Source organism: Ruditapes philippinarum, unplaced genomic scaffold (assembly GCF_026571515.1).
Source record: "Ruditapes philippinarum isolate M1 unplaced genomic scaffold, ASM2657151v2 ctg870_1_1_1_1, whole genome shotgun sequence".
Classification (NCBI taxonomy): Eukaryota; Metazoa; Mollusca; class Bivalvia; order Venerida; family Veneridae; genus Ruditapes; species Ruditapes philippinarum.
The window spans coordinates 144039-158499 of record NW_026864864.1 but is presented as its reverse complement, the minus strand read 5'-3'; the positions used below and the strand labels follow the sequence as shown (position 1 = coordinate 158499).

At 30.7% G+C, this 14461-nt stretch overlaps 1 protein-coding gene across 1 annotated transcript; it reads right to left on the bottom strand.

The window, feature by feature from the left end:
- Positions 1-6356: 6356 nt before the first annotated feature.
- LOC132727099 (uncharacterized protein NKAPD1-like) lies at positions 6357-13893 on the bottom strand. Its single transcript, XM_060712505.1, has 4 exons — positions 13700-13893; positions 12957-13171; positions 11795-11899; positions 6357-11232 (listed from the first exon to the last, which is right to left on the bottom strand). Exons 1-4 carry the CDS (start codon positions 13778-13780, stop codon positions 11046-11048), a joined length of 588 nt encoding a protein of 195 aa, XP_060568488.1. The 5' UTR covers positions 13781-13893; the 3' UTR covers positions 6357-11045.
- Positions 13894-14461: the final 568 nt, after the last annotated feature.

Genomic DNA, 14461 nt, shown 5'->3' with positions numbered 1-14461 from the left:
AAAACGCTAAATTTCCTAAATTTTCGGTGTTTTTTTTTTCCTTTTTTCCCTTTTTTATTTAACATGTTTCATGGGGTAAAAAATTACAAAATTTTTAAAGATAGAGTTTTCATTTTTCTTGGCATTTCCAGTCTAGTTTTTCAAAAAGGGCCCTTTAGTGGAATTTAAAATTTTAATTTCCCTTTTAAAAACTTTTGGTCATATTTTGGTGATTTTTATAGCAATGTTTATCTCGTTTTCTCTCTTGTAGATGTCTAAATCTATATTTGTCACCCTAATGTATCTTGATTGAAATTTAATCAGCTTAAAATGTAACAAAATTGATATTTATTCCTTAATGTATATATAATTTGCTGAAAAATGTGCCGCTGTTTTTGGTGTGAATAAAGACTGAAATAAAGATTGAAAGCCTGATTTCTTCATTTCTGCAACAAGAGGTTTTGTTTTGTTTGTTTTTTTTTTAAAAAAACAAGACAATGTATGTATTTGTTTAAATAATATTTTATTGTGTACGTCCGAAAAAAATCATTGAAAAAGAGTTTTAAACACATTTATTAAAGGGACTCTACTCAGGGTTTTTGAAACGATGAAACTTGAATTAATTTTTCGAGACAAATGTTCATTTGATGTAGCTCTAGACCAATAACTTATGTGCAAAATTTCAGATCATCCGCTCGTTCCATTTTTGCAGAATATGTATTCTAATTCTGATAAATGACCCAAAATTGAAAAGCATTGCAACGCTTTTCACTTTAGTATGGCTAAGAATAGCACAAAACACAATAAAAAAGTTATGTCTATGTTTATTTTGACTTCCTTTTGCATATTTTTCTGTTTTAAGTGTCTCAGCTGATCTATGTAAGAATTTCAAAATTAATGGTTTTTGTTGTTTTGTATTTGTTTGTTTGTTTTTGGTGTTTTTTGTTGCTTTTGAACCTCAGTGGAGTGACTTTAATTTGTGACGAAAACCGCTTTCATCATGGACAGTTCAATCGAATGACCTAGTATTAAGATATCGACATTTTCTGTTAGACGCTGTAACGTTTTGACAATAATGAAAAAAGTATCAAAGGAAGCAGCAAAAATCTAATATCAAATACGGTCTACAGATAAGCTTGTCTCTAGGTAACAGACATCCGTTGCAGCAACGTCTCGGGTGGGCGTGGTTTACGGTGCACATGCACGAATACGCAACTCTTAATTAAACTTTTATCGTATATTGATAGGATCATAAAATGAAATGTGTTTATGTAAGAAAGGTTCAGGCATTATTCAAGGTCTTTTTTATTTAAAAACTATGAGTCAATATCTATAAAGATGAAACGCATCGAATACGAAGAAATTCGATACTTTAAATTTTATTTACGTTAGAGAGTGACAGTGGACAATTTTACGTTCTTTCAATTACTTTTTCGTTTTCTTTGCGGAGCATTATTTTATTTAACGTTACAATTACGATTTGGAATTTATCTTTTCTGTCAAATTCTCGTTACTCAAAAGAAAAAGAAAACAATTTTACATAAACCAAAATAAAACAATTTTATATAAACCTAAATAATATGATATTCAAGTCAATACGTGGTCCACCTGGGAATACGTCTTTCCAGATTCTACTTTAAATTTAATATCAATGACATGTGCACATATAAAGAAACTCGTGACCCTTATTGCTAAGTTCATATCACTTTTCTAAATTAGTCTCTATTTATGCCACAGAAAACATGCTATTTCATACCTTGCAATAAAAATATACAAGACAAATATCTCATACATTTTAAAACGATAAGTGTATACCCACTCGAATTATATTTTAGTTTAAAAAAGAACTTCAAGTGCTGGCGCCAAGGTTTGTTTTAATATTTAAAGTAACGACAAGCATTTCATTTTTATAAAACCACTCGAAACCCAGTAATGGTGGGGTGATCTTGGAATGTCCCTCGAAAACCTAGGAAGTAACTTACTAATACATCACACTTGACGTTAATTTCTATCGTTATTTTATCTCTGGTCCACATGTAGACTTTCCTTTTTTGTCGTTTCAGGAAAAAAACATTAATTTATCGACGGGGGTCTAGTTTTCATGACATTTAAACCGGTATAAGGATATATAAGTCACGAATTAAGGGTTTCAACTCTCGAATGTTATAAATTCCATATGGAATTCATACTGTTGTGCTCGATCTCGCTAATTAAGGTGAAAAACAAGAACTGTGAACAATAAATGATGATTGGATATTTTTTTTTATTTTTTATGGCAGCACTGTCATTTACATATTGCAGTGGGGTTGAAAGAGCCCACGCTATTTCAGGCTTGCGAGGGCACATGGGTATACCCACTAAACACTTTCGTAAAGCCTGCTCTTCAAACACCGTTTTGTAAATAAAATATATGACTGATTTTTCGTCAGTTTATACGTCAGTTTCTACAATATAGGTTAGATGGACAATGGAAATTGCAGATTACAACGAAATATCCTAAATAAGGCATACACGTAAACTTATCAGATAACTGGCATGACGATAACATAAACTAGTATTGAAAATATTTCAACAGATATTATGATAATGTTTATACGTAGTGTAAACAACGCAACGCGACGTAACGTTGTTTTTTCAAACGTTTAACGGTTCTCGCGCGCTAGCTTTATTACATGTGTCTTCTCTATAAATTTAGTTCACGTTACGCGATCTAAAAAAAAGTTTTAAATGAAAGAAAAAGGTTACTAAGTTGAGGTATTCACTGTTATTACAGTTGCTGTGTTTGATTGTTTGTTTATGTTTTTTGTTGTTGTTGTTGTTATTAAACGGATAGAAAAGAGTGCACCCCTTTCATTTTTATCATATCATAATTATGAGAGAAATTCTCATGATGAGCCGGTAAAATAAAATTTTGAAATCTTACGCGAATAAATATATTATGGGTGAAATATATAATAAATCTAATGACATGTATGCAAAAATTGTTTTTGATAAAATTGAAGTTTTAGTTTAATTACACCAAAGAACAAAAGGATTGAATGACTAGTTCTGACTGGTCTTCCCATGGTTTTCCCATGTGTTACATATATAAAATAAAGAACATAAAGAATACGCGCGTATGTAAGAAACTATATTTATGATAATGAAACTTAAAAGATATAATAATGTACTATTTGAGTATGGATCACAGTATTTGATTAATAAATGAAGAAATCTTGTTAAGAGATAATGGTATTTGGTATGTAAAGTGGTATAATACTGGCTTCTCATGTTACTTGCTTTCTAGGCGGCTAATCCATTATTTGCGAAGCTGATTGCTTTTTACGTACATTCAAATAAGCACGGGATTTTCTGTATCATTTACACGGGTATATCTTTCTACTTACCATTTTTAAACAAAATAGATAAAATTAAAATCCCAACGTTTATGAACTAATATCCAATAAAAATCTCTGACAGATTTACTAAAATGTAATTGTCTACACGATTGTATTAATTTCTCATGAAAGTAAGTCCATAAAAATCCGCACAACCTTAATAACGTTCATCGGTACGTGTTAAGAAAGCAAAGTCACAGCGCTGATATTATTGTTGAAATTCAATTTTGACAAATCATTTCTGGCTACATTAGCAAATAAAGTTCTGTTAGTTATTGATAAAAGGGACTGATTTGTATTCATGTAAAATGAATGAAGAAATGTATCAACCCCCTCGACATTGTAAAGATTTTATCTCGGGTCGTCAGTCATATGCTGGCATTGGGCCGCTATATACGCACTGGCTGTAAAAAAAGGCGTTAATATCGTTAAGATATGGGCCAAAACCACTGGGGTATGTATAATTTGTGCTTAGAAAATACATTGTGCCAAGTTATTATGCACATATTCAGATAAAATAAACAGTTTTTTCTTAGACTGCCACAAAACAAAAGGATGATACGTTGACACATTTATCATGTCACTACAATTGAATGAGTAACTACGAAACACCGTTAGGGACATTTCAACTTAATGAATTTCGTGAAATCACAATTTTAACTTCGTGAATTCACGTTTTCAACATACAAATTCACGATTTCAACTTCACAATTTCAGCTTCATGATTTCAACTCTATGAATTCAACTTCCCGAATTCACGTTTTGAACTTCACGATTTCAGTTTCGTGAATTTTCCATTTCATGAAATCAATCTTCACGAAGATGAAATCGTGAATTCGTGAAGTTGAAATCGAAATTCAAGAAGTTGAAGTGACACCACCGGTCTTTCATAAATACAGTAGCGTGAAGCACTTTTATTCCATATGAATTACTTTAAACAGTCCTTACTCAATTAGTAAACGATGGGGGAATATGTTAATGAAATAAAAGTTTTAGAAAGATACAAACCAATTTTTTATTCATCCGACAAAAAAAGGTATTTCGAAGTAAATACGAAAATCCTTTAATTAAACAGCTTTTAAATCAAATGGTGAATTATAAATAAAGTCACATCATATCTTTTGAAGGTGCTTGTGTACAAGGAAATGAAAATATAAATGTACATTCGTGTAAAAAAATGATAAAAATGGGGGAATAGATAAAAAATGGGAATAGGAAATATGAGAAATTTCGTGACATTTTGCGAGATATATCAAAATCATTGCGACCCATTTATTTAACATAAAATTTCTAGATAAGGCACATAGACTAACTAATTGGTATCTGAATTTGAAAACTTTTTGTAGCACTAATACACTTAACCCGCCGCCGTGGATTCGAATCCCGCTAGGGACCTTGGATTCTTCCATGTGAGAAAGCTATACAGTCATTTTGGTGGGTCTACTTTAAAATATTTCATGGTCATCATCCATTAGTAAAGCTGGCTAATAGGCGTGCGATCTTCATAGTTAGCGTGACTTTAAAACCAAAACAATATCATTATAAAGAGTCACAAGAAAATTCGGCCTTATATAAAGTAGCGAGTTGAACCCAGTCGGGTCTTTGGATTGTCGGTTTCCACTACACCACAAGTAGACGACGGCATGGGTTCGATTTTACGGTTGCACCAGTGTCTTCTTTTATTCTTTTCAAATACAAAAGTCAACAATTTGTTACATACGTGCTATGTTATATCAATCAAACATTGATATGTCTGTGACTTTACGCAATATGTCTCTAACTTTACGCAATGTCAAACTTGTCAGTTGTAAAAAAAGTTTTTAATCTCGCAATGTTTGTCCGATCTGGTATTTATTGTTTGCTTTAAAATCTCATCATTTTATTTGTCTGTCAACTTTCTATCCAACTCATTGAAATAAACTGACTTGTTTAATACTAAATTAATTCAAACGTATTGATAAGGGGATCCGGTTAGAGTGTTGTATATATTTCACCGTGGTTAAAGAATTTATTAACCTACGAAAAGAAACGGTAGATTACTAATAATAACCAGAATTTCTCGATTAATTATTCTTATTAGGAACTCGTGCGATGTTTCCTCATTTTACTTACGCGCAAAGTGAGTCAGTACAGAGTCATACAATTTCTCAATATAAACAAAAATGTTTGGGCTTTTTTTACAATTCTATGAAACACTTAATTATTAACTCTTACTTACATTGTACTTTATAAAAGACACTCCTGAGGCCAGGGTTATTTATTTTCCTTAACTCAAACTCGGGTAAAAACAAGCACAAAATTGACCTATGAAATTCCTGAGATTCGAGACAGAACTGGAGAAAAGTTTTATAAACTTGAAGTCAGGTAAGAGTTCAGTAAGTAAAGATTATCTTGAGTAAATGCCGACTTCTCTAAAATCAAACAACTGCCTAAGATGTGAGAAATGAATGGCTTTCAACAACATCGTCATGGGAATACACTAGCCAAATATAAGAATTTGAACCAGACTATTTAAGGTCGGAAGGCCAAAATTGATTCTCGTAGACAAGTCTAAATGTGTGAACGTTCAAGACAATCTGCGCGTTTTGGTCAAGTCTTTTTTTTTATTGACATTTAAATTATTCCGATTTAAGCATGCGTAACTGGGTCAAGTGTATGTATCAAACAGGTCATTCAGCTTTGCTCAGTGTTTCCTGTATTTTAGTGCGGTAAAATTGGGTTAACTTAGAACTCAAATACGATACCGTAAAAGTTACATAATTTTATCAACATTTTAACAATAATCCAAGAAAAAAGTAAGGGTGCTGTGTCCGTGATTTGGCCAAAACAACAACTACACTCAATTTCTATAATTTTCAAAACAGAGGAATAAAGCTGTAACAAATCATGATAAATTCTACGTAAGGTCATATAATAAACAATAATTATTGTTGCAAAACCATTTTTTTCGTTTATCTTTAAAATGATAATGTCAGCAGAACAAAATACAAAACTGAAAAAGAAGTTATCAACTTTTATTTTTGCTTTTTTATTACACATAACTTAACTTTGCCTTATTAAACACAATTTTACATCATTTTGTAAAACACAACATAAAATCCCTGTATCTGTCATATTTAAATGCCCTAGCCCTGTATGGTAATCACATGTACTACCAATAAATATCTTCCAGGTGAAAGTCAAAATAAGTTTTTATATTGCCAGAATTCCATTTATTTTAATAATTTATTTCACATAAACAATAGATAACTCCCAGATTGAAACGGAATTTCTGTAAATATCAATTAGAACTTACCTGAAATGTTAAGTTTATAAAAGAGTGGGACAATCTTTTTATATTTTAGACAGATTTTATATTTTATCCTAAACATTTTCCAAAATAAAGTGTTGGTCAAACACCATTTTAACAGTCAATCTTTGGATATAAAAAGTCAATACAGCTCAACTTGACTATGAAAATATGAGCATAATGTCACTTTAACATACAATGTGTGCCCTTGACCTTTCTTTCAAATAATGATTTTTTTTTAAGTTTAACCCTTGGCCGTCCGTTTTAACTTTGGCCTTCAAGCTTTCAGTACAAATGTTTTGGTTAATATCATCTAATGCCAGGAAATTTAGTTCAAAATCCGACCCAAAGAATATGGAGAGAAATTAAAGAAAAATCTTATATTTCATTACCTGAAGTAGAAAGTTGGTAAATACATTTATAGAAACTTGAAATTTCACCAATAAATAAATTAAGTAAAAAAAATTATAATAAATCTACATGTAATAAAGTTGGTGGTATTATTTCACATTTAGAAAATGCATTTTTACTAAAATCTTAAAAGCTTTGTAAAGCTGTCATATTCATCAACAATAATAGGATATCTGCAATTTATACAAAAAAACAAACTGCCATATATCAATCATATTTAAAAATATAATCTAAAATTCCAGCAACTCATCCCTTTTATCATTTAATGATATTCAACTATCATGTTATTATGTAAGACTGTCCTGAAAGACAAAACAAAAACAAACTTTATCATGCTTCTCTGAAAATCAGATGAATTTTGATAAAATTAATTTGATCAAAGATTATTTTAAAGAGAAGTTCTAATTTCACAATAAGACAAGAAAAATAGAAAAATATTTTTTTTTAATCAAATGTTTTATTCTAAAAATAAAACCGTTTAAGTATTAAAGAGGTGGGAAATACATATTCAGACATTCCATCATTTGGTTTTCTTTCTTTTCCCTTTCTTTTAAAACACATCAGTACTATTAAGGTTATAAAGTATATTCAGCTGGTAGTGAAAGACCAGTATGCCCCTTTGCATTGTTTCAAGCGTAAACAGGCATATGAGTTGAGCCACTATTGTTTCATAATCTAACTGAATAACATCCTCCCATGAAAGAATTCAAAATCTCTTTCAGGACTGGAACCTACAGTGGTACAGTGGTGGGATGATGTGATTTGAAGTCAATGAACAGAGACCATTCTTAAACAGAGATGTTCATTTTAAGTGAAAATTGGAACATAAGCATATGATCTTAGTTGAGTCATTTAATAAACACAAAACACAAAAGTGTCTAAAATATTATGTTACAATATTACAATAACAACGAAGGTGAAACTAAAAAAATCTGTAATAATGTTTACCATAAATTGCAGACAGTTTGCCTTATTTGGTTCTAGAAAATACAAATATTCAATTCATTAAGACATAGATCAATTATTGAAAATATGTTGAGATAAAATTCTTTACTATACTAAGTATAATCATTTACAATATATTAAAACATAAATTGTAAATGTAAACGTAAATGAAATTGATTATACAAACAATAGCATTTCAATTAGTAAAAGAAGGGGACATAACAATTATTAAATTTTTTAAATCTGTACAAGCAAGGTTATCTTATCACATAAGACAGCAAATAAAATAATACTTCTACCACTTCATCAAAATAAGCCATTCCGATGCTTTATCTAAATCAATAATATGGTTGTGGTTTTACCTACATTGTGTATAATCAAATGTGAAGCATAAAAACACAGCCAATCATTATTTCCTATTTTTGGAATATTTCCTTGCCTGAATATTTCCTTGGCTCAAACAAGAGCTGTCGGTAGGACAGCAACGCTCGACTATTCTTAGTGCTTGATAGTAAAAAAAAATGCTTGATACAATTACCTCCTCCTGTTTACAGGTTGGGGTAATGATGGTGAACAAGTGTGCAAAGTTTCAAAGCCATATGTCAATGGACTTTGAAAATATTTGAACTATTACAAAAACTTTAACGTAAATTCTAAGTCGAAAAAGGGGCATAATTCTGTCAAAATGCTTGATACAGTTACCTCCTCCTGTTTACAGGTTGGGGTAATGATGGTGAACAAGTGTGCAAAGCTTCAAAGCCATATGTCAATGGACTTTGAAAATATTTGAACTATTACAAAAACTTTAACGTAAATTCTAAGTCGAAAAAGGGGCATAATTCTGTCAAAATGCTTGATACAGTTACCTCCTCCTTTTTACAGGTTTAGGTAATGATGGTGAACAAGTGTGCAAAGTTTCAAAGCCATATGTCAATGGACTTTGAAAATATTTGAACTATTACAAAAACTTTAACGTAAATTCTAAGTCGAAAAAGGGGCATAATTCTGTCAAAATGCTTGATACAGTTACCTCCTCCTGTTTACAGGTTGGGGTAATGATGGTGAACAAGTGTGCAAAGCTTCAAAGCCATATGTCAATGGACTTTGAAAATATTTGAACTATTACAAAAACTTTAACAAAAGTGGTTACGCCGACGCAGACGCCGACGCTCGGGTGACTACAATAGCTCTACTTATTCTTATCGAATAGTCGAGCTAAAAAAGACCTAACTTTGCTAAACTTCAAAGATAATGATCTTGTTTATCATATTTCATATGAATAAAAATAAGATTTAAAATTTTCTCAATAAAACAAAATAAACTTGAAGTATTTCTTTTTACAATTAATGGTTAAGTAAACTAATTTGACAAATTCAAAGACAATTTCAACATAAAAAAATATGAAAGATCTTTGTACACATGACAAATTCAAAGACAATTTAGATATATAAAACTTATGAACGATCTCTGTATAAGTATAACAAGATCAGTGTTATATTGTCCTACAGATGACAATGTAGAAACAGTATGTTGTACCTACTTGCTTATTTAAACCTAAATATGCTTTAAACATTATGGCAAGTCTTTACAATAAATCAGTAAAATCAGGTTTACAAAAACTTGAAATCATAGGCATTGACAAAGTATACTTTCTGCCTAGCAATACTGGCTGAAGGAAAATCCCACCCTCTTAACCATTAATATTTCCTGCACCATTATGTACCAAAATTTATCATCTGACCATCCATGAGCATCTCACATGGCCTTCTTCCGTGTACAAATAAAATTTGCCTGTCAATATTTAAACTATCATTTACATTTTCTGAACTTTTTTCTCTTTCAATTAGTGTCTGAACTAATTGCAAAATTTTATTTCAAAATGCAGTTTGCTCCTCCTTTGCCTTTGGCAAAAATAATGAGTATCACATGTAACTGAGTACAGATAAACAAATGCAAGACACTGTTTTTATTACATGCTTTTCGATGGTTTTTAGAAATATATGAGTGAAATACAAAACTAATATTTCACTGTTTGAAACAGTGAAATTATCAATTATATATTTTTCACTGTTTTGGATTTAAGCCTGTTACCTTGCTTCAGTGAAACCAGTGTGCATATTACTGGAAACCAACTTAATGATTTGATGTCATAAATGATGTCACGTTGTATTATTATTTGGCGTGATTTTTATTTAGTACTAGGTTAAAATTTCTCTTTAAACATTTCTTTGCATATAATAAAAAGAAAATTTGTTTAGTTTCATGTAAGATTGAAATATATTCACCTTGTGACCACAAAAAGTTCATATTTCACGTGTGCCTGCACCACTCGGTGCTCACTCGATGAAATATATTCTGATCTTACACTGAACTAAAAAAAATTTCCTCTATATAATACAGGCAATAAATTAACACATTTCTTAAAGGGTATAAACATTTATTGGGATGTTTGTAAAATATAGAATATTTCTTTGTCTCTTGATAAAAATAATACTGAAGCAACCTAAGACCAGAGTCTTCCAAATAGAAAGACCCTGTAAACACAATTGAAATGTGTGAATTTCCAATAAAACATGTGGTTCATATGTGAATTCGTTGCTAGACCTACTAAAAAAATAACAGCTGAATATTCTGTAAGCCAACTTTTTAGTCTGCTTTCTTGCATGATTCTTGTATATGTGAATGCATTTTTTTTTCTCAAACCATTCTCCAAGTATGATCACCAGAACATGAAAACTATGTGATCGTAAAGTTTCTGAAAAATGTAAACTTTGTTTTGCCAGATTAAGCTTTATACTCTTTTTAATCCTTACCCTGCTAAATATCTTAAAATTAATGGACTTGTCCAGTTTTCAATCTGGACATAACTATTTTTTATTTTAGGGAAAATTTAAAAATAAATAACAAATGTATGGCAAACAATGCAGACAATGAACAGACACCAAAAATGTGCTGCAAACTGATCTTGGTTAGTAGAATCAGTTGTTGCCAGAAGGCTAAGGCTTAAAACATGAAATTATTTTACAACTAAAATTAAATTATCATCAACTATCGCTATCATCCCTGTGTCTTCGTTTCTTGTGTTTTCTTTTCTTCTTTTTCTCCTTACTTTTATGCTTCTTTTTTCTTTTCTTTCTATCTCTTTCATCCTCAGACTCAGAGTCAGTGTCACTCTCACTATGTTCTCTTTTTCTGCTTTTCTTTCTTTTTACTTTTTTACTTTTCCTATGCCTAAAAATAGAATCAAAGCAATTACATTTTATGTATTTTTAACAGGATAGAAATAAAAATATTAGCTCTGTAAGGGATAAAAGTGAAATCATACTTAAGTTGTCCGAGATAAAAGGTTAGCAAGCAGTTAGTTTATTGCCAGTGTCATCAATATAAATAAAGTTTATCACATGCCTGTGCCACTTTTGTGACTTTGTAAAAATGGTATTGCACAACCATACATATATTTTGATGTGACATCAAACATAGTGTAAAGAATAAAGATGCAATAAATGTTAGCATTACACTATAAGCACTTCAATGAAAAAGTGATTCATTTTTACAATGAACAGTTCTTTTTTTGAATATGTGATAAATGGAATATTATATTCCTGTAGCTTCACAACTAAATTTATTGAACTCATTGAATAAAATAATATTATTTAGAGGCTGACATAATAAGACTTTATTCAATTTGTTCAATAAATTCAGTTCTGAACTTACACTCACTTAACAACCTCTATATAAGGTCAAAACAGTCTTCCTTATAATAGTTTTAAGATAAAAATTGTTACATGTTTACCTGTCCCTATGTTTTTCATCTTTCCGTCTATCCTCAGAGCTGGAACTGCTGTTACTTCTAGAGAAATGTTCTGGGTACATTTCCTTATATCCACTGTGACCCCATCTGTTAAAAAATATTATTATATACTTATGTCATCTTGATGATAATCTTTTCTAAGTTATAACTTTATGCTACACATTTTATCAAAGTTCCTTGTTATTTTCAAAACAAAACATACTTATGACTAAAAGTTGTATTTCATATATTGTTTTCCTCTTATAGGCTGATTATTAAATATCAAATATTGATTGGACATCGTTTTGTTTTATAATGCCAAGTTTGGGCCATAGCTGAGTCATAATTATAATTTATGATGAAAACATGTGCTGATGTCTAACCTCAAACACTCTGTATTTCACTGATAATATCATTATATGATATTTATATATCGGACAATATCTTATAATGACTATTGATACATGAGATGCTGCTTCAATGACAGTCAAACTCATAAAAATATATCTACATTAGGTTAAAGTGGCATTATACTCATTTTTCCCCAGGTTTTATGGCAAAATGTTAATTCATTTTAATTTTCTTCTGTCCACTCCCTTAATAACCTTTGTTATGTATAATGTCACTTTAGCAGACACTTCACTACACACTTCCCTACCCACCACACCCCCTTGCAACACTTGATCCAGAAATATTTACTCTAGATATAATAAGGGATTAGGTGTGAAGTGTCTTTAAAGCTGCACGCCTCCAGGTGAGCAAAAATATTTCGATAAAATCAAACCTGAGAAAAATGTACTAAGATTTTAGGAAAAGTATAAAGATTTAAAATTCTAGTAATAATTTACATGTTATGTGCGATTAATGACCGATTTTTCAGTACATGTATTTATAACTATATTTCTATTGCGTTACTAACGCAGTAAAGGCTTTTTTTGCATATTTTGACCTATTTATGATAATTCACATGGGTTGTAAGTGCCATTGATAATGTGTAAATTGCATTCATTTGGTAACTTCACAATATTATACTGTTTAAATACATTTTCTAATTTTCATGAAAATTAGCATGAATCTGGAGGCGTGCTGCTTTAAAAATATGAGAGGTGGTGGAGGGTGTAGTGTCTTGTTCCCCTACAGTAACAATCTATGAAATAAGAAGCACCTATTGTTATCAGCCTCTTCTGCCTTATATAATTCTTTCATCCAGTATGTACTTCTTGGTTCTTCATCCATATGAGCTCTCCTATCTCTTGATGTTGGAAACTCATATCTCATATCTACACCACGATCTTTCAGGAATGAATAACTGCTACCAGGAGATTCTTTCCTTCCGAGTTCCTTTTCCCTTTGTCTCCACATTTCAGACTCCTCAACAACCTGTTAGAACAAAAATCAAAATTTAGTGTTACAAGCAAGCAAGAATTACAGTCAACCCGGCCCCAAGTTAACCCGGCCTAAAAATTGGTTACTCCTGCCCCACAGTATTTTTGTTTGGTCAATGCGGCCCCAAAATTTGTCAGTGCGGCCCCAAAATCCATCATTCCAGCCCCAAATTATATATTTTTCAAGGAACACTATTCAAGTCATTTTGTTGTATGATGGAATAATTTCAATAAAAATGATTAATTATTAATTGAAGATTATTAACTATAGAACAATAGTAAAAAAAACATCAACTGGCATAATAATTTGCTTGAAAATGCCCTTTTTATACTTATTATATTGTTAAAATGTTACAAGTTACTGAGTCATTACAGTGGGAGCAATCATAAGGAAGGTAGACTCAAATCTGTTAGTGAAAAATGCATATAAATATACGATTTTATAGTAATAATAATAATGATGATGATGATAATAATAATATTGGTTCGAATAATTTTGAGTACGAAACTACTATTAATTTACCTTATTGTGGGAATCTGTGTGTCTGATGACATTTTTGATCAATGTTTTTGAAACAGTTGATAAAATCTTCTTTTCCGACATTCTTCTACGTATGCTTATAACTTCTAAATATTTGAAAATCTAATATGAAATATTTTTCATTTTGTTTACATTTCACCGGTGATGACGTGAAATACACTTATCATACGTTTGCTAAACTTTAAGGTCATATATCACTAATTGTTTTAGAAATCTAAATAGGGGTTAAATACTGCTATATGTTTACTAACTATAAAGGCTGTACTAACTTCCATCAGGATAATATTTGACTATATATTTACATTTCATTTTACTTACCAAGAATGAAAGAACCCTTTGGACAAACGAATGCCCAACCACAGGACTGCCGGTGCGTTGATTGGTGCGGAAACTAAGGGACAAGGGATAAAACTGACCGTAGTCGAAAAGCAAGAAGGGACACCCAAGTACGTGTCACCAGAATTTTATGTAACAAACGTAACAATAAATAAAATGAAACAAATTTAAAGAGAAGTTGCAGGTTTAAACATTGTAGTCATTTTGAAGACCAAAAAAGCAATACTTTTCTTTACTGTTTTAAGTTTTAAAACTAAAAATGATCATTGATTTTTAATTCTGCAGCAGGTTCTGATGTTTTGATAATATTATTGAGCTACTATAACACATTTCAGATAAATCATGTAAAGAATTTTTCTGTACATATTTTTATAGCGAGAACAAAGTCAAGTAATACCTATTGTACTA